The 27,816-nt window shown below is 48.3% G+C and overlaps 1 protein-coding gene across 2 annotated transcripts in view; it reads left to right on the top strand.

Moving 5' to 3' along the window:
* BCAM (basal cell adhesion molecule (Lutheran blood group)) overlaps positions 1–27,816 on the top strand; it is a 62,582-nt gene that overhangs the window by 29,630 nt on the left and 5,136 nt on the right. The window contains exons 2-13 of one of the 2 annotated variants that reach the window (XM_083515880.1): positions 4,876–5,009; positions 5,118–5,334; positions 8,645–8,715; positions 10,266–10,362; positions 11,427–11,609; positions 12,651–12,775; positions 13,417–13,576; positions 14,088–14,203; positions 16,078–16,219; positions 19,367–19,494; positions 21,552–21,690; positions 26,058–26,093. In XM_083515880.1, the coding sequence (XP_083372006.1) occupies positions 4,876–5,009; positions 5,118–5,334; positions 8,645–8,715; positions 10,266–10,362; positions 11,427–11,609; positions 12,651–12,775; positions 13,417–13,576; positions 14,088–14,203; positions 16,078–16,219; positions 19,367–19,494; positions 21,552–21,690; positions 26,058–26,093 (1,548 nt within the window). Of the gene's footprint in view, positions 1–4,875; positions 5,010–5,117; positions 5,335–8,644; positions 8,716–10,265; positions 10,363–11,426; positions 11,610–12,650; positions 12,776–13,416; positions 13,577–14,087; positions 14,204–16,077; positions 16,220–19,366; positions 19,495–21,551; positions 21,691–26,054; positions 26,094–27,816 lie in introns of both variants that reach the window. The other variant, XM_083515879.1, reaches the window with a different exon arrangement.

The raw sequence follows: 27,816 nt of genomic DNA, 5'->3' as shown, positions 1-27,816 counted from the left end.
CCTGGAACAAAGCCCTCAGCGCCAGCCTGGAATCCCAAGCAGCTGCCGGCTTGCTTGCTTCCTTGTGGACCCTTTCATATCGCCAATTTCTCTCTCCCCTTTCACACCCCACCCCAGTGCCAGATAGCTGCTTTATTCCTCTTCTCTCTCTCTCCCCCCCCCCCACCCCATACCAGCTCCTCCCAGCAATTCTCAATCAAGATTGCCTTAAGTGTAGCTAAAGGCATATAATATCTGATATTTGATGGAGGAAAAAGAGGCAGGCTTGTCCTGTTTTGAGTGCATGAGAAATGCGCATCATACAATGTAATAGAGAAAGCTCTCTCTGTGTGTTAGGTGTTTGTGTGATGCCGCATGAACCAGTCTCCCTACAACGCGCACACACACACACACACACACACACAACGCTAAACTGTGGTTAACAGTGTTGTGATGAAAAGACGCATTGCTTAGTTCAGATGATCCCCTAACCATGGTTTGGAGGACTGGGGATAAACCATGGGCTCACACACTCCCCCTTCCCTTCTGTGCAGCTTCACTTCCCTGTTTCCTGTTTGGAGCTAACCATAGTTTGCCATGGCACCCAGGTCAGCAAACTATGGTTAGCTCCTGCGCTCCACTGTGCTGTTGCTTCTCTGCAAATTGGAAAGATGCCGTTTTGGCTCTGTGTGCGTTTGTGTGTATGTGCAGGAGTGCGAAAACCCTGTGTAGGCTTGCAGACTGTTGAGTTGTGTATGAAAGGAGGAAAGGTGGTATACAGTGGTACCTCAGGTTAAGTACTTAATTCGTTCCGGAGCTCCGTACTTAACCTGAAACTGTTCTTAACCTGAAGCACCACTTTAGCTAATGGGGCCTCCTGCTGCTGCCGTGCCGCCGGAGCACGATTTTTGTTCTCATCCTGAAGCAAAGTTCTTAACCTGAAGCACTATTTCTGGGTTAGCGGAGTCTGTAACCTGAAGCGTATGTAACCTGAGGTACCACTGTATCTGGAAGGGTATCGATCATATAATCATCTATAGCATCCATGACAAACGGTCACCCGCACTTTGCTTAAAAACCTCAAAGGAAAGTCTGTATAATCAAAATAGTAATATTTGGAGGGGTATTAATTAGTACACACATACCAGCTACAATCCTATGTAGTGCGGGAGGTATCCTCAGACCCCACTTTACCAACTTTATTCTAGTAGTAAAACCGGAAGTTGCAGCAGTATACCTCTGGGACTTTAAGCTTAGAATTTGAAATTTCTCCTCGGGATGCTACAAAGAACGTGGCTTCTGCACCAGAAGCATTAGGCGGTCTTGTGGTGGCCAGCGAGCGGAGAATAAAAGGATTGTGTTTCCCACTTAAAGCCACGCTGCCCTGGCCCTTATCTGCTTCTAAGACACGGCAGCAGAGAGAGAGAGAGAACGAGCCGTGGATATTTTTAGAACGGCTGAGGAAAGAGGAGCCATTCGGTGGTTCTGCTTTGCAGCTTAGAAACTTTCGAGGGCACACTTCCCTTTGGAACCGTCTCTCTCAACAGCGGTGGGGAAAACCAATGTTAGAAAACGTTTGTTGAGTACTGTGGGGATCTGATGGTTTTCAACAGTTGTGGAGACCCCCAGCCCCTCAGGGGGTGAATGTCAAGGACCTTACTCTGCTGAACGCAGCATGCCTGCCTTTCCACATATTTGCAATTCCCAGAGTTGCTTGGGAAGAGAGGTGGATGGTTAAATTACCATGGGAAGCGTAGTTCTGAGAGGGGAATAGGGGGGTCTCCTAACCACTTTCAGTGCTCCTAACAAACTACAGTTCCCAGGATTCTTTGGTGGAGGCTAGGGCCACATTCACGGCGTACGCTAAAATTTTATTTTATTTATTTATTACATTTACATGCCATCTTTATCTTCCAAGGATCTCAAGATTGTGTACGCGATTCTCCTCCCCATTTCGTTTAATCCTCACAACAGCCCTGTTGTAAATCTCGCTCCCCATATCTCTGCAGCCACATGCGGGGTTTTTTTAAAAACATGGAAGCGCTCCAGAGAAGTTGCCAGCGTTTTTAGTGGAAATCTGTCCTGATGTACATACATGTACACAAGTTTGATAAATGTACAGTCGTTGGAAGCTGAACGCCTTGGCTCCCAAACAAATCGGCTCCCGAACGATGGAAACCCGGAAGTGAGTCTTCCGGTTTTCGAATGATTTTCGGAACCTGAACATCTGGTGCAGCTTCCGCGACTCCTGAAGCCAATCGGAAGCTGCGCTTTGGTTTTTGAACGGTTCCGGGAGTCAAACGGACTCCTGGAACGCATTTTGTTTAAAAACCAAGGTACCACTGTACACATTTGTGCAAGTGTTTTTTTCCTCACTATAATTAAGGACACTTTGTACACTTCGGTTGCTTTGAGAACTCTGCCGCAAAATTCAGAGAAGTGCAAGTTTTGAAAGAATAGTCATGTTTTGAGAAGTGCAGATTTGGGGAAATTTCTGATTAAGATCAACATCAAATTTCTCCTTTCAGAATGGTCCCTGGTGATGACAGGGGCAAGGAGAGAATCTGCTGAGGGCATTTATTATTTCAACCACACACACACACACACACACACACAAGAGAGAGAGAGAGAGAGAGATCTCATATGTTGTGAGAATCATAATTCTATACAGAACAAGTTTCACACCTTTCAAATCAAGGCATTTATAGGCCAGAGAGATGAATTGCATTCCCTTCAGAGGCCATTTTACTTCCCATTGGGAATGTTACCCATTGTGATAAAAGATGAGCTGCCAATTTCAATGTTTCTCCTCCTCCTTCTGTTGCCATGGATGGGGCAGAGGAAAGGGCCACTGTTTACAAAAAAACAATAACAGCCCCGTGAAGGGGGGATGACCTGTTTGTTGAAAAGATAGGCTGGCGAAAGCTGCTGCTGTCACATAATAGATAAGAGCAAGTGCTGTGAGCCAGGAAGTACACGGTTCAGATTTCATCTCTGCTCTGAATTTATTAGATAGCTTTGGGCAAATAACCAACCACACACACAGTCCCCCCGCCCGGATTTTTTCCCCTCCTCAGCCTCAACCTTTGCAATATGAGAATAAATGCCTATCTTGCAGGATTTCACCGGCGAGGCCTGAGAGGAAGCACTTTGAAAAACACTTTGTGGGAGCTGCATAAATCCTAAAACACGCTGCTGTTATTTGTTATTTAAAATGATGGGCGAGGGCCGTAGCTCAGGCGCAGAGCACTGCCCTTTCTTGTCGAAGGCCCACGGTTCAATTCCTGGCATCTCCGGGTTCGGGCCTTGCCTGAAGGCCTGGAGACCTGCTGCCGGTCTGTGTAGGCAGCACTGAGGTAGATGGAACATTGGTCTGACTTGGTTTATTTACTTATTTATTGAATTTGCGTTTTATTTATTTCGTAACATTCTTATATTACATCGGTAAACGTTGTCATATTACATTACAGGACTTACTATAATATGATTTCCAACATGTATACATAAATTATGTACAAATTTTATATACCTAGAAAGAAAATGAAACAAAAAAAGAGAAAGAACAAAGAGAAAAAACAAAAACAGTTCCCCCGCCCAAATCATATACATACCAACACACTAGACTTCCTGTCTTTCCCGTTTTATATCCCTTTTTTTCAAATGATTGTACTCTTATTATTGTATATTTCTTTACATATTATCTAATACATTCCTATATCAATATGTGTTCTTAGTCCTATTTCTCAACTCAGTCTCACTCCAGCGTCAATCAAATGCTAGCATAGATAGCGAACTTTTACTGTATTTTTGAACATATGTTTTATATCTATCCCACTTTTCCGTAAATTTTTGTTTTGAATTGCCTCTCAGGGGGTATTTGTTAACTGCGCCATTTCAGCAAATTCTTGTAGCTTGTAATGTCAGTCCGTTATTGTCGGGGCTTCTTGTTCCTTCTACCCCTTTGCCACCAAAGTCCGAGCAGCGGCCGTTGCATATAAGAATAAAGGCCTCCGAAGCTCTGACTTGGTTTAAGGCAGCTTCCCATGGATTTAAACCACAGGGTGAACTTTGAACATAAGGGGAACCTGTTGGGTCAAGCCTGCGGCCTGTCTAGTCCAGCATGCTGTTCTCGCAGAGGCCGCCAGAAACAGAAACAGGCAAGAAGAAGAGCATTGTTCCCCCATGTAGTTTCCAGAAATTAGTATTCAGACCGCAGAGGCAGACCATAGCCATCATGGGAAGAATAACAGAATTCTAGAGTTGGAAGGGACCCTGAGGGTCATCTATCCCAACCCCCTGCAATGCAGGGATATGCAGCTGTCCCGTACGGGGATCGAACCCGCAACCTTGGCATCATCAGCACCACGCTCTAACCAACTGAGCTATCAACAGCCTTATCCTCCGTTAAGTTGTCCAATCCTCTTTTAAGACCGTTATGTGGCCACAATAAAAGTACGTGTTTATGACTGCGATGTCCGAAAACGTGCTGTAATTAATTTTGGTGGTTAACGTTTTTGGGAAATTGAGTCTGTAACGAACGTGCCCCGTGAAAAAAATGGTGGGCAGCACCGAGCACTTTGTAAGGATTACAGTGAAGGAGCTCTTGACAGCGACACAGCCGTTAAGATAGAGGTCAGCAACTAGTGGCGCCCAAGCTGAATCCGGCCGCCCCTGAAGGAAGCCCAAAAGTTGCCAGCTTGGAGGCAAAAATATGGGATATGGAAGAACCATTGACGGTGGATATGGGGCTTGCTTGGGTAGGTCCTTAGGCAGGTGGGCCTTGGGCCTATCCGTTTTGAGGAAACCTCTGACAAAATCTACTACTGAGCATGGCCTTAGGTTGTTTTCTGGTCAGTCCTGATCTTCATTCATTCATTCTTTTTCTCCTCCCCTCAGCCCCAGAATGCCACGCAGAAGTGCAAGTGTCCGTCCCGGCTTTGTTGGAGGTCCAGCTAGGCCACAAAGTGTCCATCTCCTGTACACACACCACGGAAGGTCACGTTGGCTTGCCCCTGGTGGAGTGGTTCATCGTAAGTATGTGGGTCTTGGGAAGGCGGATCATGGCGGCTGGGGGTGTGGTGCTTTTAGACGCCCTTAGTAACCAGCCCTTTTGTCCTTGTCCGTGAAACCCTCTGCAGACGGACAAGAATGGGGAGCAGCGGCGTGTGGCCTACAGCGATCAGGGTCGGCAGGGGGTGGACAGAGGCACCGAGTACACGGACCGCGCCTCCATGGAAGCCGGCCACAGTTTGGTCATCAAAGCGGCCGAGGTGATTGACGAGAGAGCCTTCTCCTGCCAGGTGACGGCGGGCGCCGCAGGGAGCGGAATGGGAGTGACGCAACTCAAGGTGTACGGTGAGGCTCCTGCCATTGCTTCTCTCGCCATTTGGACCATGAGGCGCTCCTGCCGCCATCTTGTTTCCTTGTCCTTCCCTCGTAAAGCTCTCTTTACGGCTTGCCCTTGTTTTCGCTGCCTGCCCACAGCTTTCCTGGCTCCACCCTTGCTCCCCTTGCACCTGAAAGTCTCATTTGGGCCGGCCCTACCGTTGGGGCAGTGCGAAACGGCTGCCTCAGGGTGCTGGTTTTGGCTGTCAAAAAGGCTAGCAAACGACCAGCTACCTAAATTATTGCTAGTAGATTGGCAAGGAGGAGGAGAGGTGCTTATAGGATTTTCTGCCTGCGGGACCAAAATAATTTGGCTACCCTCAGGCTTTGTGCAGGAGAATTGCAGGCGGGTGGAGATTTATTGCTCTGCCTCAGGCGGCAAAATCTCTTGGACTGGCCCTGCAGATTCCACCTTCAGATCCCAACCTTGCCTTCAAACACACTGTTTTTTGGTTAACCCTTAGGCCTCCACATGAACTGGCACAAAGCTTAAATAAGTCCCTGCGGCTGGGATTTAGATCCTTGGAGCCAGAGACCTCTTTCCCCTCCCTTAAGTTAGCCGTATAAGCACCTTCTGAATCAATAAAAATGAATCTTGCTCTTCTTGGCTTGGCTAGCCCTTAAAAGCACCGTGTGAACCAATCGATAGAAGAAAAACAATCCCTGCTGCGCAACCCTTCTTGGCCAAATGCGGGTTTTTTTCCTGTTCCGGGTGTCTCGGCCCTTTTATGTCATCTCCGTATTCCCTTTGCCAAGCTCTGAAAGGCTCCTAAAGAGGAAGTTCTAGGCCCTGAGATGGCCCAATATATTTCTGGTACCTGAAGCAGAACATCCCTAATGGTGGTAAAATATTTCATGCTATTATTATGATTGACAGCGTTATGGTGCCCTCAGAGCTGCAGCCTGAGGTGCCCTTGCCTTGCGTAATGATAAGGCCGGTCCTCTATAGGCATCGTCCTCCACATTAACCTGTGGAGAAATTAGAACTAAGCCAGTGTTTTGTGGAGACAGGACACACAGTGTTAAGATATTGTGAAACGCCTGCCTTGCATCAGTTCAACCTGTGTCAACCTGTTTCCTTATCTCCTTAGAAGGCCCCTGTTTTTTTGTGTTCCTTTTCATTTCATTTCACTTTTAATTTGTATACCGCCTTCCTATATTACTATACTCAAGGCAGTTTACAAGCTGAAGAAACAGCACCTTATAACAATCTGATCCAGTACAAATAAGGCGCAATAGAAACATAACTTTAAAATAAACAGCGTACGTCAAATAAAATAACCCGTTAGAATATAATAGTATGTAATGAAATTAAATTATAGGCAAACGACCATCAAATAGCAATTCACTCTTAACAATTACAGTGGTACCTCTGGTTACGTACTTAATTCGTTCCGGAGGTCTGTTCTTAACCTGAAACTGTTCTTAACCTGAAGCACCACTTTAGCTAATGGGGCCTCCTGCTGCTGCCGTGCCGCCGGAGCACGATTTCTTTTCTCATCCTGGAGCAAAGTTCTTAACCTGAGGTACTATTTCTGGGTTAGTGGAGTCTGTAACCTGGAGTGTATGTAACCTGAAGCGTATGTAACCCGAGGTACTACTGTACAATAAAAAATTACTATAATCAGTGAAAATGACAGCGAGTCACAACGCAAAAAATACCACAATATGTTCAGAACCACGAGGAAGGATCAAATCGAGAAACCAAGACACACAACTTGAGCCTGGTTTTGTGGCAGCCCTGCCTTGCTTAACGCTGGTCCTGCTTGAGAAAGATATAATATAATTTCTTAGAGATGAAATAGCATCGTAGAATTGTGGGGCTGGGAGGGACCCCTAGGGTCATATTGTCCAAGCCCCTTGCGGTGCAGGAGCCTCGACTATCAGAACACCGATGGAACATATTGTAGCATTGCAGGGAGATCACTCAACCTTCCCACTCTGAACTGGCGAGAAATACCCTGTGCCCCCATCTCTTTGCTATCCCGGTTGATCTCCCCCCATCTAGGACTATCTAGGACTTCTCCTAACTCCCTGCAACCTAGTCCTCCTGGGCCAGCCTCTTTCCCTCCAGCCCCCAGCTGCTTCTTCGCCCGATGATGCGTAATTCCTTCCCTTACGAAATCGTTTCCCTGCCTGCAGCAAAACACCTGGAGACGCCACCTCCGCTCTTTTTTCCAAAGGTGGCTCGCATCTCTCATTCTGTCTGTACTTTCCCCTCCAGCAACCTAATGCTGATGGGTCTTGTATGCTCCGAGCTTCCATGGCCATGGTCTTCCAGGTTCAGGTCAGCCTTCCTGACTTTGGGACATCAAAAGGCTGCTTGCAACAACATCCCAGTGGCCCTGTCATGCACCTGCAAACACAAATGGGACAAGAGAAGCAGCTGTGTTTGTCTACACACCTTCCATGCTAATAAACAGAGACGCCTGATCATTTCCCCCTCTCTGATTAAGAGGAAGCAGTGGGGTTTGTTGTCCCGGAATCTAGCTCTGTGCTGGTTTGTTTTGGGGTTCAGCCCCCCGCAACCTTGCTTATTGAATAAGATAACTTCTATTGTGTTTGTCCTTGAACCGCAGCAGCACCAAGAGAGAGAACAAAATTTAAACCAGATAACAGAAACTCACACAAAAAATTCAATACTCTCTATTTATAACCAGTAATTCATAAAGTTAATAATTAGGATTAGCAAAATGAAAACATTCACGCTGAAGCATGAAACATATTAAAACCTATTCTTTAAAAAAGCAGCCATTTGTGTAGTACAAAGCTGATATCAAAGTATGTCGTTTGTGTTTTCAGATCTCCATGGGACCTCCATACTTATTCCTATATAAATAGCAGCCCTTATGGCAAAATAAGCAACTCTCCATACCACATTAGTGACTTGTAGCAGGAAACCCAGCTTCCTTTTCGCACCACAAATTTTGGGAAACCTGTTTACTGATGTGGGGGTCCCTGCATTTTGTGGGTGAGATTACCCTGAATTTTGTTCCGAGACAAGAGCTCCTCGCTTGTTTTCTCAATTTCAATCTCTTCATTTCCCCTTGTATCTGGGGAATGAAGATGGGAGGAGGCGGGACTTCCTAGTTTCCTAATTTCCGCGGTTTGGGTGCCACTGGTGAAAAGGCCCCGCCTTGCATAGTCACCCACTCAGGACCCATCCTCAAAGGAAAAGCTTAATAAACAGGGATGTACATGCAGAACATGGCAAGTCTTGTAAGTGAGCAGAGTAGTCAATGGCCCTACTATGTCTGACCTCTACTGTCTCCTCAAACAGGCGCACCAGAAGCCCCAGAGGTCGTACCTAACAGCAGGACCCTCTCTGTGACTGAGGAGGATGCCTCGGAGGTGAGATGCTGCTATCCTTTTCTTAAAGACAAAAACAAAACCTTGGAAGTGCCTGAAAGCCTTATTTCCTGACCTCAGGGCTTGGAACAGGTGCACTGACTATGGTGCCTTCACACCAAAGGGAGAGCACTCTGTACATGCTCAGAGGAATTCACCCTTCTCCAGCTCCTTTCCTGGTGCTGAAGTGAAATGGCTCAAAGAGATAGATGAGGATGAGCTGGAAACAGCTTTGAGTGTGTTCCCTGCTCCGTAATTATTATTGTGAGGGAGGTTTTTAAGACTTTCCTTGGGTGTGTGGATCTAGCTTCCCTTCAAGTTGGAAGACCCCACAGTTCCATGGGAATTAAATATGGCATCAGTCTCAGATTTCAGCTACTTCTCCATTTTGAGTTCCATTTTTAAAAAGAAAGCAAGCATCTTTCTAGCTCTCGTGCTTCAAACTGTGTGGGCTGTGCCTGGTGAATCTCAGGGGAGGCCACTGAATAAGATTTCCAGTTGTCCGGAGTCAGGCTTCTCTGCCCTATATAGCTTTGTCTCTCCTCATAATCAGCAGAAAGAATAAATCATGCAAAACACTCACTGCGCTCGGCAGGAGATGGTCCTCCAGCCAACTGCCATCTCCTCAGGAGGTCCCCTCCAAGTGACGTAAAAATTGGGCCTTCAGCCTTGCCAATATTATCTTCTTGGTTCCTATTGAATGCCTTACTTTTTCAACAAGACTTTTAAAATAGAGATTATTTTAACCCATTCCGTATCCGTGTTGCAGCTAAAACGTTTAATATACCGTATTTTAATATACCGCACTGGACCATAAGACACACCTAGTTTTTAGAGGGGGAAATCTTGGCTTCTGCCATAGCCGCGCAACATCTCCAGCCAGGAGCTAAACCTCTCCAGCGCGGCTAAAGAAGCCAAGGCAGCGAGCGCGATCCATCCCGTTTGCTGCCTTGGCTTCCTCTTTAGCCTTGCGCAGCCTCTCCCGGCTGGAGAGGCTGCGCGCGGCTATGGCAATTCCCCCACCTCCCGCAAAAGCCCACAGGAGCCGCGCACCCTTTAAGGAGCGTGCGGCTCCTGCGGGCTTTTCTACGAGGAGGGAGAAGGGACTGTCTGGCCGCGTCAGTCCTTTCTCCCTCCTGGGGAAAAGCCCGCAAGAGCCGCGTGGAGCTTGTGTGCCGCTCTTGGTGGCTTTTCCTTCCTGCCTCCCCCCTGCATTCGCTCCATAAAACACACACACATTTCCCCTCACTTTTTAGAATGGAAAAAGTGTGTCATGTGGAGCGAAAAATACGGTATATATTTTTTAATTGTAAATGGCTTCGGCGTGTTTTATGCTGGGAAGCGATTAACAGGAAGTTAGGAAAGGTTGCAGAAACCAGCGCAATTTAGCGTTTCCTCTTTTCTTTTGTACAGCCCCGCTGGCAAGGTGGGAGGCTGTGACTGTAAATAAGACTAACTAACATCCCAGGTGGGAGAACTCTCCTAAGGGCAGTGAGGGAGAGTGGTCGTAGCAGGGCCTTACCAGTGATTCACCGGCTTTCCTTCCTCCCCAGATTGCGACCTGCACCAGCAAAAATGCCAACCCGGTGCCAACCATCAGCTGGTACAAAGATGGCCGCTCTCTGAATGCCTCCACAGAACGCAATAAGGGTAAGGAAGCTGTTTTTCTGCTGTTGTCTTTCCTTCGAGGACATGAGCTGTCTGAGAAAACATAGCTCTAGGTACATCTCCGACTACCACTGCCATTTTCAGTCTTACGTGCCTGACTGCCACTGAGCATCTTACGCCATCCTGAAGCTAATTTGGAATAAATGTATAGACAAACAGTTGCTCTCTCTCATCCTTTCCTCAGGTTGCAAGAGTGCTGTCTGTTGTTTAAATTTATTTTTTCCCTCAAAATAGGCCTGCATCACTCAAAATAGGCCTCTATTCCTGCAGAACCTTAAAACCACCCATTAAAACAAAACCACCACACAGCTGAAAACCATATAGCTGCTAAATCCTTAAACTGCACAAAAGTTGCCATTTTATATACTGTGGTACCTCGGTTTTTTTAGGGTGGCGCTGTGGGTTAAACCGCAGAGCCTAGGACTTGCCGATCAGAAGGTCGGCGGTTCGAATCCCCGTGACAGGGTGAGCTCCCGTTGCTCGGTCCCTGCTCCTGCCAACCTAGCAGTTCGAAAGCACGTCAAAGTGCAAGTAGATAAATAGGTACCACTCCGGCAGGAAGGTAAACGGCATTTCCGTTCGCTGCTCTGGTTCGCCAAAAGCGGCTTAGTCATGCTGGCCACATGACCCGGAAGCTGTACATCGGCTCCCTCAGCCAATAAAGCGAGATGAGTGCTGCAACCCCAGAGTCGGCCACGACTGGACCTAATGGTCAGGGGTCCCTTTACCTTTATTTTACCTTGGTTTTTGAATATCTCCGTTGACAAACATTTCGGTTTTTGAAGATGCCTCAGAAGTCGAACATGCAACGTGGCTTCCCCTGAGTGCAAGATTCTGAGGCCTAGCTGCTGGCTATTGAGTTTTCGGTTTTCAGAACTCGAACGTTCAAAAACCGAGGTACCACCATATTTCTTTCAAATCACCGAAATGGTGCGTTGGAAAATATCCTTGTGCCGCCCTGTTTCCAGAGTTCTCGCCTTCCCATGTGCCCCTCGGCCGACTGGCCTCACTCTCTGCATCACCTGTATACCTGTGCTCCTCCCCAGAGCTGTATGTCGTGTCGCGGACAGTGAAAGAGGCGTCAGGGCTGCTCTCCGTCTCCAGCACACTGTACCTGCGGGTGAACAAATCTGACAAGGACTCCAACTTCCTCTGCCACGTCAGCTACGCAATGCCGCACGGAAAAGTCGGCATCGCAGAGTCGGACCCCTTCCAGCTCACGTTGCACTGTAAGTTACGTGGAAATGTTGGGAGTGTCTGTGGAGCATTCATCCTGTATGGTTTCAGGTGTGGTGGCCTTCAGTAAGCATTTTCCGTGTGACTGTGTCAATGTTATCATTAGTGTTTTATTAATTCTCTTCCAAACCACCGTTGTGAGGCCATTTACACGTGTTTGTGTCCCTGCCCAAGTTTTAAGATCTCCTTTGGAGGCCTGCCTTTGATCCTCAGTGAAGGCCCAGTGGATGGGTACAGGGCCTTTTTGGTGGTGGCCCGCAGACTGCAAAATGCCCTCCAGCAGCTTTCCTCTTTGACCTGCTTTTAGAGGTACAGCCAGAAGGGGTCGGTGCCACCTGAGGGACAGCTCATTCGGGAGAACATGGGACTCTGAAGCTCAGGGTTATGGGTTCGAGCCCCACGTTGGGTGAAAGATGCTGGAGGGTGGGCTAGAGACGACTCTTGTGGTCCCTTCTAATTCTGTGCTTCTACGAAGACACCTGCTTTTTGGTTTTGCTTTTAAAATTATATTTGTTGCAAGCTGCTCCGAGGTTCCTAGTCAGGTAGAAGGTGCAGGATTACAAATATCGTTCAGAATAAATCTGTTCCGGCAGGCTTTTAATTTGCTTTAATCCTGGCTGAGGGCTTTGATGTATGACCTTAATGCTCCTGCTTCTAGGATCTTGCTGCGCAGTGGTTCTAATTTTATTGTATCGTGGTCAGGCGTAGCTAGGTACTTAAAGGAATTGGTGCACGGTCCCATGGCTCAAATTCTCTCAGCCTAGCCAGCCTCACAGGGTCGTTATGGGAATTAAAGGAGGAGGAGGAGAACCGTATAAACTACCTTGATCTCCTTGGATAAAAAGGTGGGGTTATAAATGCAAGAAATAAGCAAATAAATACTGTGCAGCAGGCTTACAAGATCTTTGGAACGTGTGGGAGAAACTCTTCCACAGACTGCAGAGATCTACGATTAATAGTAGTAGTAGTAATAATAATAATAATAATACAGAAATAAATAGTCATGTGGTTTCAGTGTGACCCTCTTTCCTCAGACTTCACAGAAAACGTGCAGTTTTCTGTAGATTCCCCAGAGGTCATCAAGGAAGGGGATGATATCGAGTTGCAATGCCAAGCAGACGGCTACCCCCCACCGGAGTACGTCTTTTACAAAATACAGGTACCGTTGACCATGACTTTTTATCCATGCCCAACCTGTTCCTTCCTGGGGGGAGACAGTGGGGGAGGGGTTTGAGACGATCTGCGTGTTTTGGTTTTATTTGCTGATATGAGTTGGAAATGAGGGGCGCGGGTGGCGCTGTGGGTTAAACCACAGAGCCTAGGACTTGCCAATCAGAAGGTCGGCGGTTCGAATCTCTGTGACGGGGTGAGCTCCCGTTGCTCGGTCCCTGCTCCTGCCAACCTAGCAGTTCGAAAGCACGAAGTGCAAGTAGATAAATAGGTACCGCTCCGGCGGGAAGGTAAACGGCGTTTCCGTGCGCTGCTCTGGTTCTCCAGAAGTGGCTTAGTCATGCTGGCCACATGACCCGGAAGCTGTACGCCGGCTCCCTCGGCCAATAAAGCGAGATGAGCGCCACAACCCCAGAGTCAGCCACGACTAGACCTAATGGTCAGGGGTCCCTTTACCTTTATGAGTTGGAAAACAAGGACATCTGTTCTGACAGCAGTGGGCATGAAGTCACTTATCCAGGCCTCAGGCTTGGTGGTGGTTGCCATTGCTGTTTCGCTCCAGACAAAACTGGCCCCCTGACCTTTTTTTGGGGGGGGGGGCTCCCCTTTTTGCCTCCCTTGCAAATCCAGAGTGAAGACACACAGGTGGACCTGGGGTCCCGTGCCAACGGAATCCTGAGGCTTCCGCATGTGACCAAGGCAGACGGCGGGACATACCGGTGTCAGGTGCTGGACTTTGACAGCCCCAGTACCGTAGAGCTGGAGAAGGAGGTGACCATCTATGTCAACTGTGAGTGCCCCGTGGACTGCTGGGGGAGGGGCAACAGGGCATCATGCTGGGAGACAGGTTGGTGGGATGGGGGAACGGCAGTGAAACCTGTTGGCAAAGTCACTTCAATAGCACAGAGTCCAAAGAGAAAAGTAATCCGGACCAACACCTTAGAGAAGAAGCAAAAATGGTGTAGGATTTGAGGAGAATGTACATAGCAGGGAGATGCACAACCAAACATACAGAGGAGAAACTTCCTCCAAACTACACAGCCAACCAGAGCACTCACTGCTTCACGGAAGATCTTGCCAACCTGTCTGGTTGCCAAGCAACACCTCCACATACGCACACACCCTTCTTGGGTAGTTGACTATCACTGAGAACAGAATTAACCCCTTAAGTTACAAATTGAATGATCCCTGCTGTTGCACTTCCATCAAAACTCTTAGTATTGTCAGCCTCTCACTCTTTCTCTCTCTCTCTCTCTCTCTCTCTCTCTCTCTCCCTCCCCTTCCCCCTGTTCCCACTTTAGATCTGGACCCCCTGGTTCTGAACCCAAACAAGACGGTGATGGCAAGATTGGGTGAAAACATTGAGCTGACCTGCTCTGGTACTGGCTCCCAGATGCCCACCTTGCTATGGAAGAAGGTGGGTGGAGGCGCCACACGCTTACGAAATAACGCAGGAGCTACGATCTGGCTCAGCATCGCCATTTGTTGCGATTCAGCACTAAACATAGGGTTTTCCTGGGGGAAAGTGGGGGAACAAACAGAAGTTTGACCAATGTCCTTGCTCTCTTGCAAAGCACAAACTCCGCAGGTGCCCTGGGCGGGTTGTGATGGTTTCCACACTTCTCTCCCTATTACCTTCATTCCTCTAGCAGCTTAACTCAGACCTTATCTCGTCTCGCAGAACTGTGTCTTTAAATTTGCAACTTGCAAGGCTGAAACGTCGAAAGGCGCAGCTAGCAGAACAAAGCCTAAAGCTGCACACTCAAAGGAATCCTGCGGTTCTCTTGCCCAGCTTCCCATTGTTGCAAATGGAGCCTGTGCAAGAGAATCACCCTGTTGGGTTGCAGACTGTCCTGCTGGTCATAAGGGTGGAAATGGTAGGCAGTCAGAAGTGATGAATCTCCAAATACCAGAGTCTTTTCAGGTTGTCAGACCTGTTGCGACAACACTGAGGGATAGAAACTTGCTTTTTAAGCGTAAGAATGGAGATGCTTGGAAAATGCATCTGCCGGTGGGTGGTGAGTCTAGGAGCAATCTCTCCCCCTGGTTTGTTTTTAATTGTACTTCGCCTTGTAGTTATTTATTTCATAAAATTTATATACCGCCTGATTGTGGAAAAAGCCTCAAAGCGGTTTACCAAAAAGAAAGCTAAAGCAATAACATTATCACTAAAAGATTTGCAACCGCAATTTAAAACATACAGAAAGTTTAAACCACAGTAGAGTAGAATGAAACAAATCAAAACTCCTACAAACTTTCTGGGTAGGTTTGTCTAAATATGAATGTCTTCCGAAAATCCTGCCCATTCTCAAAGGCTCGAGGCAGGTGACCCCACTTTCAGAAGTAATGATGATGGTTCAAGGTCATTTACGTCCGGCCTTTTCCCCAAGTTGGGGTTCAAGGTATGTGTGCTGGTCCCGGGGGGGAAAGGTACTAATACCGTAGCCGAAGTTCAGTCCAGAGTCACTAGCAGGGTAGACGATCACTAGATGAGACGCGAGGTCCGAAACAGGGAGCCGGGCGGGGGAACAGGAACGCTGGTAGGGCAGCAGCAGGAAGCTGGGCGAGGAACAGGAACACTGGGAGTGCAGATCTAGGTCTGGGTAAAAGCAGATACTCCACAACGACGTTGCTCCCGCAACCTAGGACCGGGCTGCCTGACCTTTATCTTCTTCTAAGGCCGGGGGCGGTCCCGGCCCCCAGGAGCCCCGCCTCTCCTGGCCTTAAGGCGAGCACTCCTCCTGGGAGAAACCAGTTCCCTTCGCCTCTCTGCCCTAAGCCTCTGCAGTTCAGGAGAGGCCGAAGGGTTACTGGGCCCCGGGGGAGGCTCACCTGTAGACACTGAGTCCTCCAGCACCTCTGGGGCCAGAATGGTTTCACCTGGTGCCTGCCCCTGAGGATCTGGCACAGGTGCAGGCTCCTCAGCATCTAGGCCTTGCCCCAGTTCAGCCGGCCCTGGAGGCGGGGACTCCTGTGCCGGCTGGGATTCCTCCGGTTCACTCTCAGACTCGGAATCCCAGGCCATCACAGTATGGCTTACATCGTTTAAAAAGGACGAGGCAACAAACTAGCTAAAAGCAATCCTTAAAATGCATCAGAAGACATTTAGGACCAGCAGTTCAGATCCACTTTGCCTGGACAGTAGCTGAGTGAGCAGATCCCGTCTTCTGCTCTGAGCCGGAAGGCGTCAGGCTGCCAGATGACAAAGAGGGAGCTGGGCTAGCCTCTCTTGGGAGGGAATTGCACCATTCAGATGCAGTCTCTTGTTTTTCCTCCCCCATCCTCCTGCAGGGAAAGACTAAGGTGGGAGACGGCGAGACGTTGCCCCTGAGTTCACTCAGCTACCACATGGCCGGCGGGTACACCTGCGAAGCCTCTGTGCCCAGCATACCTGGGCTGCAGCGGACCCAGACGGTGGAAGTTGTGGTGGAAGGTAGGCGGGTTGGGGGGCGGCGGAAGCTAAGAAAAGAATTGCCCTGCAGAATCAGGCTGATGGCCCATAATACTCCAGCATCCTTTTCTCACAGTGGAGACAACCTGAAGCCCAAGGGAAACCTCGGAACAGGACATTTTATTTATCTGTCGTGATACATTCCTCCAAGGTGTTGTTGTTGTTGTGATTAATTAAATAAATTTGTAAACCGACCTTCATCCATAGGGCTCAGGGCAGTTCACAACTGTCAGAGCTGCTCCCAGATCCTAGCTCCCAGAGGATCACGCTAGCCAGCGTTCACTTTATAAAAGTCTTTATTGAGTTACAGTTTCCATTTCCAAGCTGCCGCGTGCAGCTCTACGTCTTATAAGCTAGACCGGCGAAGCTCCATCTGAGTCTCCGCCCCTTGTACACCAACTTAATACCCTAGCCTTACTCCACCTTTTCCGCCTGACCGTTCTCCTCTGGGTCCCTCTGCCCCCCTTGGTCTCTTCCTTCCTGGACTCTTCTGACGCTGACCCCCCGGACCCTCCTGTCTCCTTGCGTCGGGCTTTAGGACCTGGCTCCCTTTCCGGGCTGCTTACTGCACCGCCTTCCTGTGCATTTGAACTTGGCGCGCGCGCCCAACCTTCCACTTTCCGCTTGACCGTTTCTTCGCTCCCCGATGGAGGTGTGGCCACTCCTGACTCATGTCCTCCCCCTTGCTGCGAGCTGCCAGAGCTCGATACCTGACGCCCTTCCTCTCCACTGCGCTCTGTTGGGGACGCTGGCCCCGCTTTCCAACTGTTGCCCTCTGAACCCCCTCTGGCCCCTTCTTCCTGGGGTGTCCCCCTGGGCTCCCCCCTTGCTCTGGCCACTGGCGCTCCTTTCTGTGAATCTTCTGATTCACTGGAAAGACTCGGAGATCTCGGGTCGTCGTCATCACTCATCTTTTCTTCGGACTCCTCCCCCTCGCTCTCTGTTTCCTCCCTTGCCCTCGCCTCTGCTCCTGAACCCCTGACAACAACATAAAAATACAAGACAAAAGCACAAAATACAGAATAAAAACAACAAAGGATGCCCCCCCACACCAATAACCTCCACCCCCTCTCACAAACGCATTTAAAAGGGCGTCAGACGTTAATTAGCCGAAGGCCTGGTTGGAGAGGGACATTTTTGCCTGGCGCCTAAAGGAGGAGCCAGGCGGGCCTCCATGGCGAGTGCATGACACAAACAGGGAGCCACCACAGAAAAGGCCCGTTGTCATCTTGCCACCCTCCAGACCTTTTGTGGAGGAGACAAATGAGGAAGGGCCTCAGAGGAAGGTCACAGGGTCCAGGGCAGTTCATGATGACAATTTGCAGATGACACCAAACTGGGAGGGGTGGCTAACACCCCAGAGGACAGGATCACACTTCAAAACGACCTTGACAGATTAGAGAACTGGGCCAAAACAAACAAGATGAACTTTAACAGGGAGAAATGTAAAGTATTGCACTTGGGCAAAAAAAATGAGAGGCACAAATACAAGATGGGGGACACCTGGCTTGAGAGCAGTACATGTGAAAAGGATCTAGGAGTCTTGGTTGACCACAAACTTGACATGAGCCAACAGTGTGACGCGGCAGCTAAAAAAGCCAATGCAATTCTGGGCTACATCAGTAGGAGTATAGCATCTAGATCAAGGGAAGTAATAGTGCCACTGTATTCTGCTCTGGTCAGACCTCACCTGGAGTACTGTGTCCAGTTCTGGGCACCACAGTTCAAGAAGGACACTGACAAACTGGAACGTGTCCAGAGGAGGGCAACCAAAATGGTCAAAGGCCTGGAAACAATGCCTTATGAGGAACGCCTAAGGGAGCTGGGCATGTTTAGCCTGGAGAAGAGGAGGTTAAGGGGTGATATCATAGCCATGTTCAAATATATAAAAGGATGTCATATAGAGGAGGGAGAAAGGTTGTTTTCTGCTGCTCCAGAGAAGCGGACACGGAGCAATGGATCCAAACTACAAGAAAGAAGATTCCACCTAAACATTAGGAAGAACTTCCTGACAGTAAGAGCTGTTTGACAGTGGAATTTGCTGCCAAGGAGTGTGGTGGAGTCTCCTCCTTTGGAGGTCTTTAAGCAGAGGCTTGACAACCATATGTCAGGAGTGCTCTGATGGTGTTTCCTGCTTGGCAGGGGGTTGGACTCGATGGCCCTTGTGGTCTCTTCCAACTCTATGATTCTATGTGGAAGGAGGCAGTCCTGGAGGTATTGCGGTCCTGAGCCTCTCAAGGTGGCATGCATGGTTCCCCCCCACAATAACCCTGTGAGGTAGGTTTTTCCTGAGAGTCAGAGATGGACCCAAGGCCACACAGTGAACATGAATCCTTTTCTCCCAGTTTCTCTTCCAACTCTCATCCGTTGCCCTTTTAAATGTGTTGTGGGAGAGGGGGGATTATTTGGTTTGTTGTTGTTCATATTTTTACTATGTGCTTTGTGGATTTATGTTGTAATGTTACGTCGTGAACTGCCCTGAGACCTGCAGATGAAGGGCGGCATACAAATTTAATAAGCATTAATAATATCAAACACCGCAACATGTACTGCATGAGTGACACAGAATTCCAGGCACTGGCATTCGGGCGCTGGTTGACTTCTTGGGATAGGCTTGGGCCTACGCCTGTCTCTCAGGCCAGCCTACCTCAAAGGGTTGTCGTGGCGATAAAAATGGGAGCTCCTTGGAGAAAAGGCCAAGTTTAAGCAAATCTTGAACACAATCTTGTTTCCTGCGTGGCAGGGGGTTGGACTCGATGGCCCTTGTGGTCTCTTCCAACTCTATGATTCTATGAAATCTCATACATGATTCTGTGAAAGAGGGACGGGGGACAACGTTTGCTGCTGGGATTACTCTCCTTTCTTCCTTCCTTCCTTTGCAACTTTCTAGTCCCTAAGACTATGAAGACCAGCTTGAAGGTGTATAGGCCATATTAGAAGCTAACTAGAATACATAGATGGATATAATTCATTCAGTTAGTCACGGAGAGAGGCTGGTTAGCATTTTCTGTGCATGTTGCAGAATCCATCCTTTTCCTCGGCCCAGAACTTAGAAGCCTTTGGGGGGCAGGGTTCATGTGCCCCCTCCTGGTTGTCATGTCCTGACTTCCTCCTCCTTCCCAAAAACAGGAACTCCGCAAGTGGAGCAGCCCCAGTCCACACGCCATTACCAGAGCCTGGGCCAGAAACTGACCTTCACCTGCTCTGCTTTCGGCTACCCTGAGCCAGAGATCAAGTGGAGCGTCACTGGGGAAGAGGTGAGTCCAGCGGCGAAGAGCTTTGTCGGGGAAACGCAGGGGACCGGCTGGTGAGGATTGTGGAGCAATTGTAGCACCCTACAGGGGCGCTGGGGACATGGGTGGCACTGTGGGTTAAACCACAGAGCCTAGGACTGGCCAATCAGAAGGTCGGTGGTTTGAATCCCCACGACGGGGTGAGCTCCCGTTGCTCGGTCCCTTCTCCTGCCAACCTAGCAGTTCGAAAGCATGTCAAAGTGCAAGTAGATAAATAGGTACCACTCTGGCGGGAAGGTAAACGGCGTTTCCGTGTGCTGCTCTGGTTCGCCAGAAGCGGCTTAGTCATGCTGGCCACATGACCCGGAAGCTGTACGCTGGCTCCCACGGCCAATAAAGCGAGATGAGCGCCGCAACCCCAGAGTCAGTCACGGTTGGACCTAACGGTCAGGGGTCCCTTTACAGGGGCGCTGGACCTTCCCCTTCACCCTCCTCTGGGCCTGAGGGCACAGAGGTTTGCAGAGTGTGTTCCTGCTGGATTTCTTGGGAGCTGGTCGGGTCTTTCTCAAATGAGGCCAGTGGTGGCAGATCAGCTTCCCTGAATACGTCAGCACAAGGGTGTGTGTGTGTGTGTGTGTTGGGTCTCTTCTTTTGAGTCTCGGGAGCAGACGATTTGCTACCTTAGGCCAGAGGGCTTTGTTCCCACATGGCCGGCAGCGCAGCGTGCAGCTCACCCCACAGATCACAAGGGAGACCTGACAGGCCTGTTTGGGGGGCCCCCTATTCAGCACCTGTGCCCCAAAACGAACCCAGATAATCCCCTGCAACGTCCTGGAGCTGAAAAGCAGGCTTGCAAGGGGTTCATTAGTGGGCAAGTCAGCGTCCGCAGGATTCCCTGCCGGAAGATGGTTCGCAAACCGCTGTTTTTAGGGGTCCTTCTCTCCCCCACACCCTTGCCTGCTGATACCCAGCTGCTCTCAAGCTGTCAGGCTGGGGGAAGCGGACTCCCTGGGTGGCCTCTTTGTGCGCCGAGATGAACAGAGGGAGTGGGCAGGGGCTGCGAGAAGAAGCCCAAGGTCGCGCGTAGACACAGAAGAGCTGTCTCTGCCGTGACTTTGCCCCAGTCCGCCCCCTCACCACCAGCATGCAAGGCACACTGGGAATTGTAGTCCACAGGACAGAGCTGAGAATCCTCCCTTCGTTCTGTGAGGATTTCCATCTGTCCATCTGACTGGGTTGCCCCAGCCTATAGAAAAAACATAATGAAACATTAAACGTTAAAAACTCCCCTATACAGTCATACCACAGGTTATGTCCACTTCATGTTACGTTCTTTCAGGTTGCGTCCCGCGGTGACCCAGAAGTACCAGAAAGGGTTACTTCCGGTTTTGCCACATGCGCAGATGCGCAAAATGACGTCACATGCATGTGCAGAAGCGGCGAATCGCAACATGCGCAGATGTGCCGCTGCGGGTTGAGCTCTTTTCATGTTGCGAACGGGCCTCCAGAACGGATCCCGTTTGCAACCAGAGGTACCACTGTACAGGGCTGCCTTCAGATGTCTTCCAGAGCTTGTTACAGATAGGTAGCCGTGTTGGTCTGCCATAGTCAAAATAAAAAATATTCCTTCTAGTAGCACCTTAAAGACCAACTAAGTTAGTTCTTGGTATGAGCTTTCGTGTGCATGCACACTTCTTCAGATACACTGAAACAGAATCTGGCAACTTATTTTGTCTTCCAGAGCTTGTATAGTTACTTATAGGTATGCAGGTTGGGGGCCAAAGTAAGCTGTAGTTCTTCCCTTGGGCATCCTTGCAACAACCTTGCGAGGTATTTGTAATGAGGTCAGGTTTGGCATTGAACATGTTAACCTGGTTTCAGCTCAGTCTCTTGACCCCTACTCTGCAGCAGCATTCTTGACTGCTTTCGTTGTAGCTCCTGCATGGAGTTGGGCCTCTGGCATCCCAACCCACCTGTCCAGGTAGAAACAAAGGTGAATCAGGTGTGAGGCAGAGAGCTGGGGATGGAGAGAGACTCCGTCCCATGCGAAATGCTGCCATTCTTTGCTTCTCTCTTCCCAGCCGTCTGCGAGGACCTTTGGCAACAGAGTCGTCAGCGAATTGTCGGTGGAGGTGACCCCTGAACTGGCCCAGAACGGGGTCACGTGCTGGGCAGAGAACGAGCACGGCAAGGCCGAACAGACGTTCCTGTTACAGATGGGTGAGTGTCCACAAAGGGAAGTGCAGGACCTTTCACCCTTTCTCTCCAGTCGCCTCTGCTCATCTTTGTTCGCAGATGACTTGTAGTAAATAGTCCAAGCAGCAGCATAAACCAGGGTCTGAATTAAGCAGAATGTTCACTGCACAATTGCAACTTAACCTGCGTGGTTTTTAAAATTTAAGTGGCAGCGGTAATGGTTGGGGGAAGAGCAGGATTGCCTCCCCAAATGCTCACCACAGCCTTCTCCTCACTCCAAACTGCTGTTGTTGTTGTTTAGTCGTTTAGTCGTGTCCGACTCTTCGTGACCCCATGAACCAGAGCACGCCAGGCACTCCTGTCTTCCACTGCCTCCTGCAGTTTGGTCAAACTCATGCTGGTAGCTTCGAGAACACTGTCCCACCATCTCGTCCTCTACCATCCCCTTCTCCTTGTGCCCTCCATCTTTCCCAGCATCAGGGTCTTTTCCAGGGAGTCTTCTCTTCTCATGAGGTGGCCAAAGTATTGGAGCCTCAGCTTCAGGATCTGTCCTTCCAGTGAGCACTCAGGACTGATTTCCTTCAGAATGGAGAGGTTTGATCTTCTTGCAGTCCATGGGACTCTCAAGAGTCTCCTCCAGCACCATAATTCAAAAGCATCAATTCTTCGGTGATCAGCCTTCTTTATGGTCCAGCTCTCACTTCCATACATCACTGCTGGGAAAACCATAGCTTTAACTATACAGACCTTTGTTGGCAAGGTGATGTCTCTGCTTTTTAAGATGCTGTCTAGATTTGTCCTCCAAACTGCTACCTACCCAGAAATCACAGGATTGTAGAAGGGACCCTAGTGCAGGAGTCTCAACTAAAGAATCCATGATCAAAGCCTTCTCCCTCCCACATGCTGCTCTCCCAATCCTGACAGCCGCTACTGACATCTTTAAAAGCCGGGCATGTTAAATTGCAGTCGTGCAATTAATTACATGCTCAGTTTGGCTCTGGCTTACATTGGTTCTGGGGATGCCCAAACCCTTCAGATGAGTGGAGGTTTTTGGTCCAGGTGTGGCGCTTACTCATTTGCAGCGCTCAGGCTGCTTTCTTTCCCCCCAGGCTGGGCAGGTGTAGACAGGTTGGCAGGGAAAGGGAGCACATGGCAGTGGTTAGACAACCACAGACATCGGTTGAGGCCACTGCAAGGGGCGTTTCCACCCCCTTTCAGTAGGTCTGCCTCTCATTCTAATTTCCTGGCGTTAAAGCTGTTGACAAATTATTAATCTTTGCATTTAAACCAGTTGTGGGGAACCTGGTGTGTGACGATGGGCCTCTCTGTGAAGGCATGCTCTCGTCATGCCTTGCTCCAGGATCAGGAAGGGGTTTGCACTGAACCTGTTGCTAAAACTGAGAGTTCCCTCTCCGTATTAGCCGGGAGTTCAATGTGCACGCCTCCCCGATTCTTGAGGAAGCTGCGCTCCCAATGCCCAATCGCCAGTTTAAAAATCGAAGCCGTCAAGTGCACAGCCTTGTGGGTAAACTGGTCCCAAGCTGATACGTGGGATAATCTTGTGACGAGGGGTGTTGCAATTTCTGTGCAGGTTCCCTATCTTTTGGGGGGGGGGCGTTTGTGCACAGGGGTTGTGGACGTTAGGGTCTGACTTGACTCCTAGACAAACCTTCCCCAATCTAGCGCCCTCCAACATTTTGGACTACAAATCCCATCAGGCCCCTAGTCCAAGACCATGGGGGGGCACCAGGTTGGGAAATGACCCAAGGAGCCTTTTCCATGGCTGCGTGAACTCTGCACAAAGTCACGACCCAAAAATGTGCACTTAGAAAGGCTCAGTTCTGCCACAAACTTCTTGCAAGGTGTGTGTTTACTTCTGCGAAAACATGCATAGGTCCTTCCTCTGCTAGGCCACGGATGGGGCAATACGCCTCATTCCTGGAGCAACAGAAATCGTACTCAGCTTCCTCCTCCTCCCCCAGCATCTACGATTTCGCCATACATTGCCTGTATTCTTTCAACAGCCATCTCTCCTCCCCCCACCCCCACCTTCCCAAAAAGGGAACATAACAAAGGTGCTTGTTTTTCTTTAACTGCCCAACAAGCCCCTCGGAACGGAAAAAAACGTACAAAGCCGTTTCACAACGACACAGGGGCACTTCAGAAAGGGAGAGCCTCTCTCATGAAATCCAAGTACTAGTGGGCCGTGCAGTTACAGAATCGTAGAGTTGGGACCCCGAGGGTCATCCAGTCCAACCCTCTGCAATGCAGGAATCTCAGCTAAAGTATCCATGACAGATGGCCGTCCAAACTCTGCTTAGAAACCACCAAGGAAGGAGAGTCCACCAGCTCCCGAGGGAGCCCGTTCCACTGCCAAACAGCTCCTACCGTCAGGAAGTTATTCCCGATGTTTAGTTGGAATCTCCTTCCTTGTAACTTGAAGCCATGGGTTCGAGTCTTACCCTCTAGAGAAGGAGAAAACAAGCTTGCTCCATCCTCCATGAGATATTCCATTGAGATATTTGAAGATGGCTATCTCCTCTCAGCCTCCTCTTTCCCAGGCTAAACATGCCCAGCTCCTTCAACCATTCCTCATCAGGCCTCATTTCCAGACCCTTTTTTTTTTAAAAAAAGTTTTTTTTAATTAACAATTTCAACATATCAAAATATCAAAACATATCATATTCATTATTTCCCCCCCCACTTCCCCATCGAACCCTGCCCCCCCGAGATTTCCCTCAGCTCCTCTCTCTGATTTCTCAACACATATTATTCTCTGCATACTCTGCATAAAATTGTATAAATCCTTATATTATCTGTCTACTATGTTAACAATCAATACATCTGTGTATGTTTACTCAAAACCTGCCAAGGAGTCCAATTCATTTTGTTGTCTTTTTAAGTAATTTGTATAAAGTTCCCATTCTTCTTTGAAGTCACAGTTGTCCTTATCTCGCAGTTTGCATGTCAGTTTAGCCAGTTCTGCATAGTTCATCAATTTCTCTTGCCACTGCTCTTTTTTCGGGGTTTCCTCCTTCTTCCATCCTTGTGCTATCAAGACTCTAGGCCTGGTTTCCAGGCCCTTGATCATCTTGGTCGCCCTCCTCTGCACACCTTCCAGCTTGTCAATATCCTCCTTAAATTGTGGTGCCCAGAACCGGATGTGGGAGTCTTTTGGTCCTCTGAATGATGAAAGGGTTAAGGGGAAGTAGGGATTTGGGTGCAGGCTGAGCGACTGCAGACCGCAGCAAGAATTCTTTTTTTTTTTAAAATAAAATATTTATTGAAGTTTAGACATTGCAAAAAAATAAAAAATAAAAAAGGATATGAGCAATAAACAATTACAAAGCCTCAAAAACAAAAATAAATACAGTAGTACAAAACATCAACAATACAAAAAGAAAAAGAAAAGAAAGCAAATTCATTTAAAAAAAGGAAAAACCCAAAAGAGAACTAACAAACATACAAAAGAACCACGTATTTTCATATCCTTATCTTTCATTTGCTTATTTCCTCGACTTCCTCACACCTCCTTTTTTGTATTCTAGTTCAATTAAATATTCCAGCAAGTCCTTTCCCTCTTTCACAAATTTAGTTCCATGATTTAACTTAACACATTTTTAGATTTAAATTTACATCTTTAACCAATATCAATCTATTCATACTTGATTCTTTATAATATTTCTACTAAAGTCATATAGCTTCTTTCCAGCATCTTTCTAACATTCATTAATTTTAGAATATTTCTGCAAATAAGCTTTAAATTTTTTCCAATCTTCTTCCACCGACTCTTCTCCCTGGTCTCGGATTCTGCCAGTCATTTCCATATAATCCATCAGCTTCACCTGCCATTCTTCCCTGGTAGGTAGGTCTTGTGTCTTCCAGTGCTTTGCGATGAGTATTCTTGCTGCTGTTGTAGCATACATGAAAAAAACTCTGTCCTTCTTTGGCAGCAATTGGCCCACCATGCCCAGGAGAAAGGCCTCTGGTTTCTTTAAGAAGGTATATTTAAATACCTTTTCCATTTCATTATAGATCATCTCCCAGAATGCCTTAATCTTTGGGCATGTCCACCAAAGGTGAAAGAAAGTGCCTTCAGTTTCATTGCATTTCCAACATTTATTATCGGGCAAATGATAGATTTTTGCAAGCTTGACTGGTGTTATGTACCACCTGTATATCATTTTCATAATATTCTCTCTTAAGGCATTACATGCCGTGAATTTCATACCTGTGGTCCATAACTGTTCCCAGTCAGCCATCATAATGTTATGCCCAACATCCTGTGCCCATTTAATCATAGCAGATTTTACCATTTCATCCTGAGTACAGACCGCAGGAAGAATTCGCCCTGTACCTTTGCTAACATACCTGTCTCTCTTTCCAAGCAGTTGCGCCGACGACATCTGCCTCTCCTGTGCCAGCAGGTAAGTCCCTCTTTGCCTCCCTCCTTCCCCATTCTCTTCCCGCCCCGCTTCCCCCAGACTCTGCACTGCTGTTACAGTGGGTGGGCAGGGTGGGCAGTGACAGCACAGCTTAGGTGGGTGGGCTTTCTGACAGTTCAGGAGGCTAACTGCTTTTTCCTTCTCATGCATGCTGCCTCAGGGAACCCCGAGCTCCGGACAGGTGGGTGTTTGAGGATGAGAAGGCAGGCCATATGGAAAGGGTAGAGACAGGGCCTTTTTGGTGGCAGCTCCCTGTATGCGGAACTCCCTGCCCCAAGAAATCGGGTTGCCTTCTTCTTTATTTGCATTCAGCCAAATAAAGGAAACAGCCTTAAAAATAATAATAGTTCCCTTTGAACAAGCTTTCGAGTCTGTTGCTGCTTAAAGGTATCAATTGTCTCTGCTGGTCTCTGCGGTTGTCACTTTTTTGCTGCCGTTTTTAAGCTCGATAATTTATGTCTTAACAGTTGGGTCCCTTTGGCTTTTCTGCTTGCGTTGATATTCACAAGTCTCTTTGAAGGGGAAATAGTGGAATATAATCCCTTTTGGGGGGGAGTTGGGGGAGAAGCCTAATAATAATAATAATAATAATAATAATAATAATAATAGGTATTCTGGGTTTGACTTGTTTCCACTTCTCCATCCCCACGCGAGGGGGAAAACAGGCGAAATAAAAGAGGGAAGCCTTTCATGGAATCTCTTTCCACCGCAGAAAGATCGGAATAGATTAATTTCCCAGATGTTTTTGCTTGCAGGTTTCTTTTGCTTTCAAGTATAATAAGGTCAGGGAAGGTTCATTGTGTGTAATTTCGGAGCTCAGAAATGCCATCCAAGTTTGAAGTAGTACATGATTCACTTACCACAGTTTATTTCTCCCTGAGGTTTTGGGTTTTATTGGTTTTTTTAAAAAAATTCAAGATTTCAATGTGTGTGTGTGTGTAAAACACACCACACCACATGAATAGGTGTGGCCTTGTGCTGTTGTTGCTCTGTGGCTGAAACTACACCGTGGAGCGAGTTTTTCCTCAGGTTTGAGTCCCTAGCTGTTGTTGGACTACAACTCCCATCATCCCTACCTAGCAGGGGTCAGGGATGATGGGAGTTGTAGTCCAACAGCAGCTTAAGAACCTGAGTTTGAGAACGAGGCTAGACCTATAGAAACTGCCTTTGGCTCCTCTTCCTCCCGCACTCCAGCCCAAATTCTGAGAATTGTTGTTTTGCCCCACCTCCTTTAGTTCCCCATGGTTCCCTGGGGAAGATCCAGAACAGATAAAAATAAAGGAGCTCTCCACGCAGCACGGAGTTAAACTCTGGAACTCGCTGCCTCAGGAGCCAACCAATTTGGATGGCTTTAAGAGGCAAATTCATGGGGAGGATAAAGGCTACGATTGGCTACTAGCCACGATAGCTACGCCCTTCCTCCACAGTAAGATTCCTCATAGATCTGCTGCAAAATGTAGTTTTTATGGTGTTTCCTGTTTTAATGTTGTACAACGCCCTGATCCATTACAAAATGGCGGTGTTGAAATAAATAAATAAATAAGCAAGATATCTACCAGCAGATCCTGATCAACGTTCATTCATTCATTCCCTGACCAAGCTTCTGACCTGCTTTAAATGGCCAGAACACAAAGTACCTGTTGGAATAGTAAGTGAGGAACAATTGATTGTAACCCTCCTGCAATTTCACGAAAAGTCATGGGGT

Source organism: Podarcis liolepis (assembly GCF_965112155.1).
Source record: "Podarcis liolepis genome assembly, chromosome: 7".
Classification (NCBI taxonomy): domain Eukaryota; kingdom Metazoa; phylum Chordata; class Lepidosauria; order Squamata; family Lacertidae; genus Podarcis; species Podarcis liolepis.
This window is presented reverse-complemented; position numbering and strand designations above follow the sequence as displayed.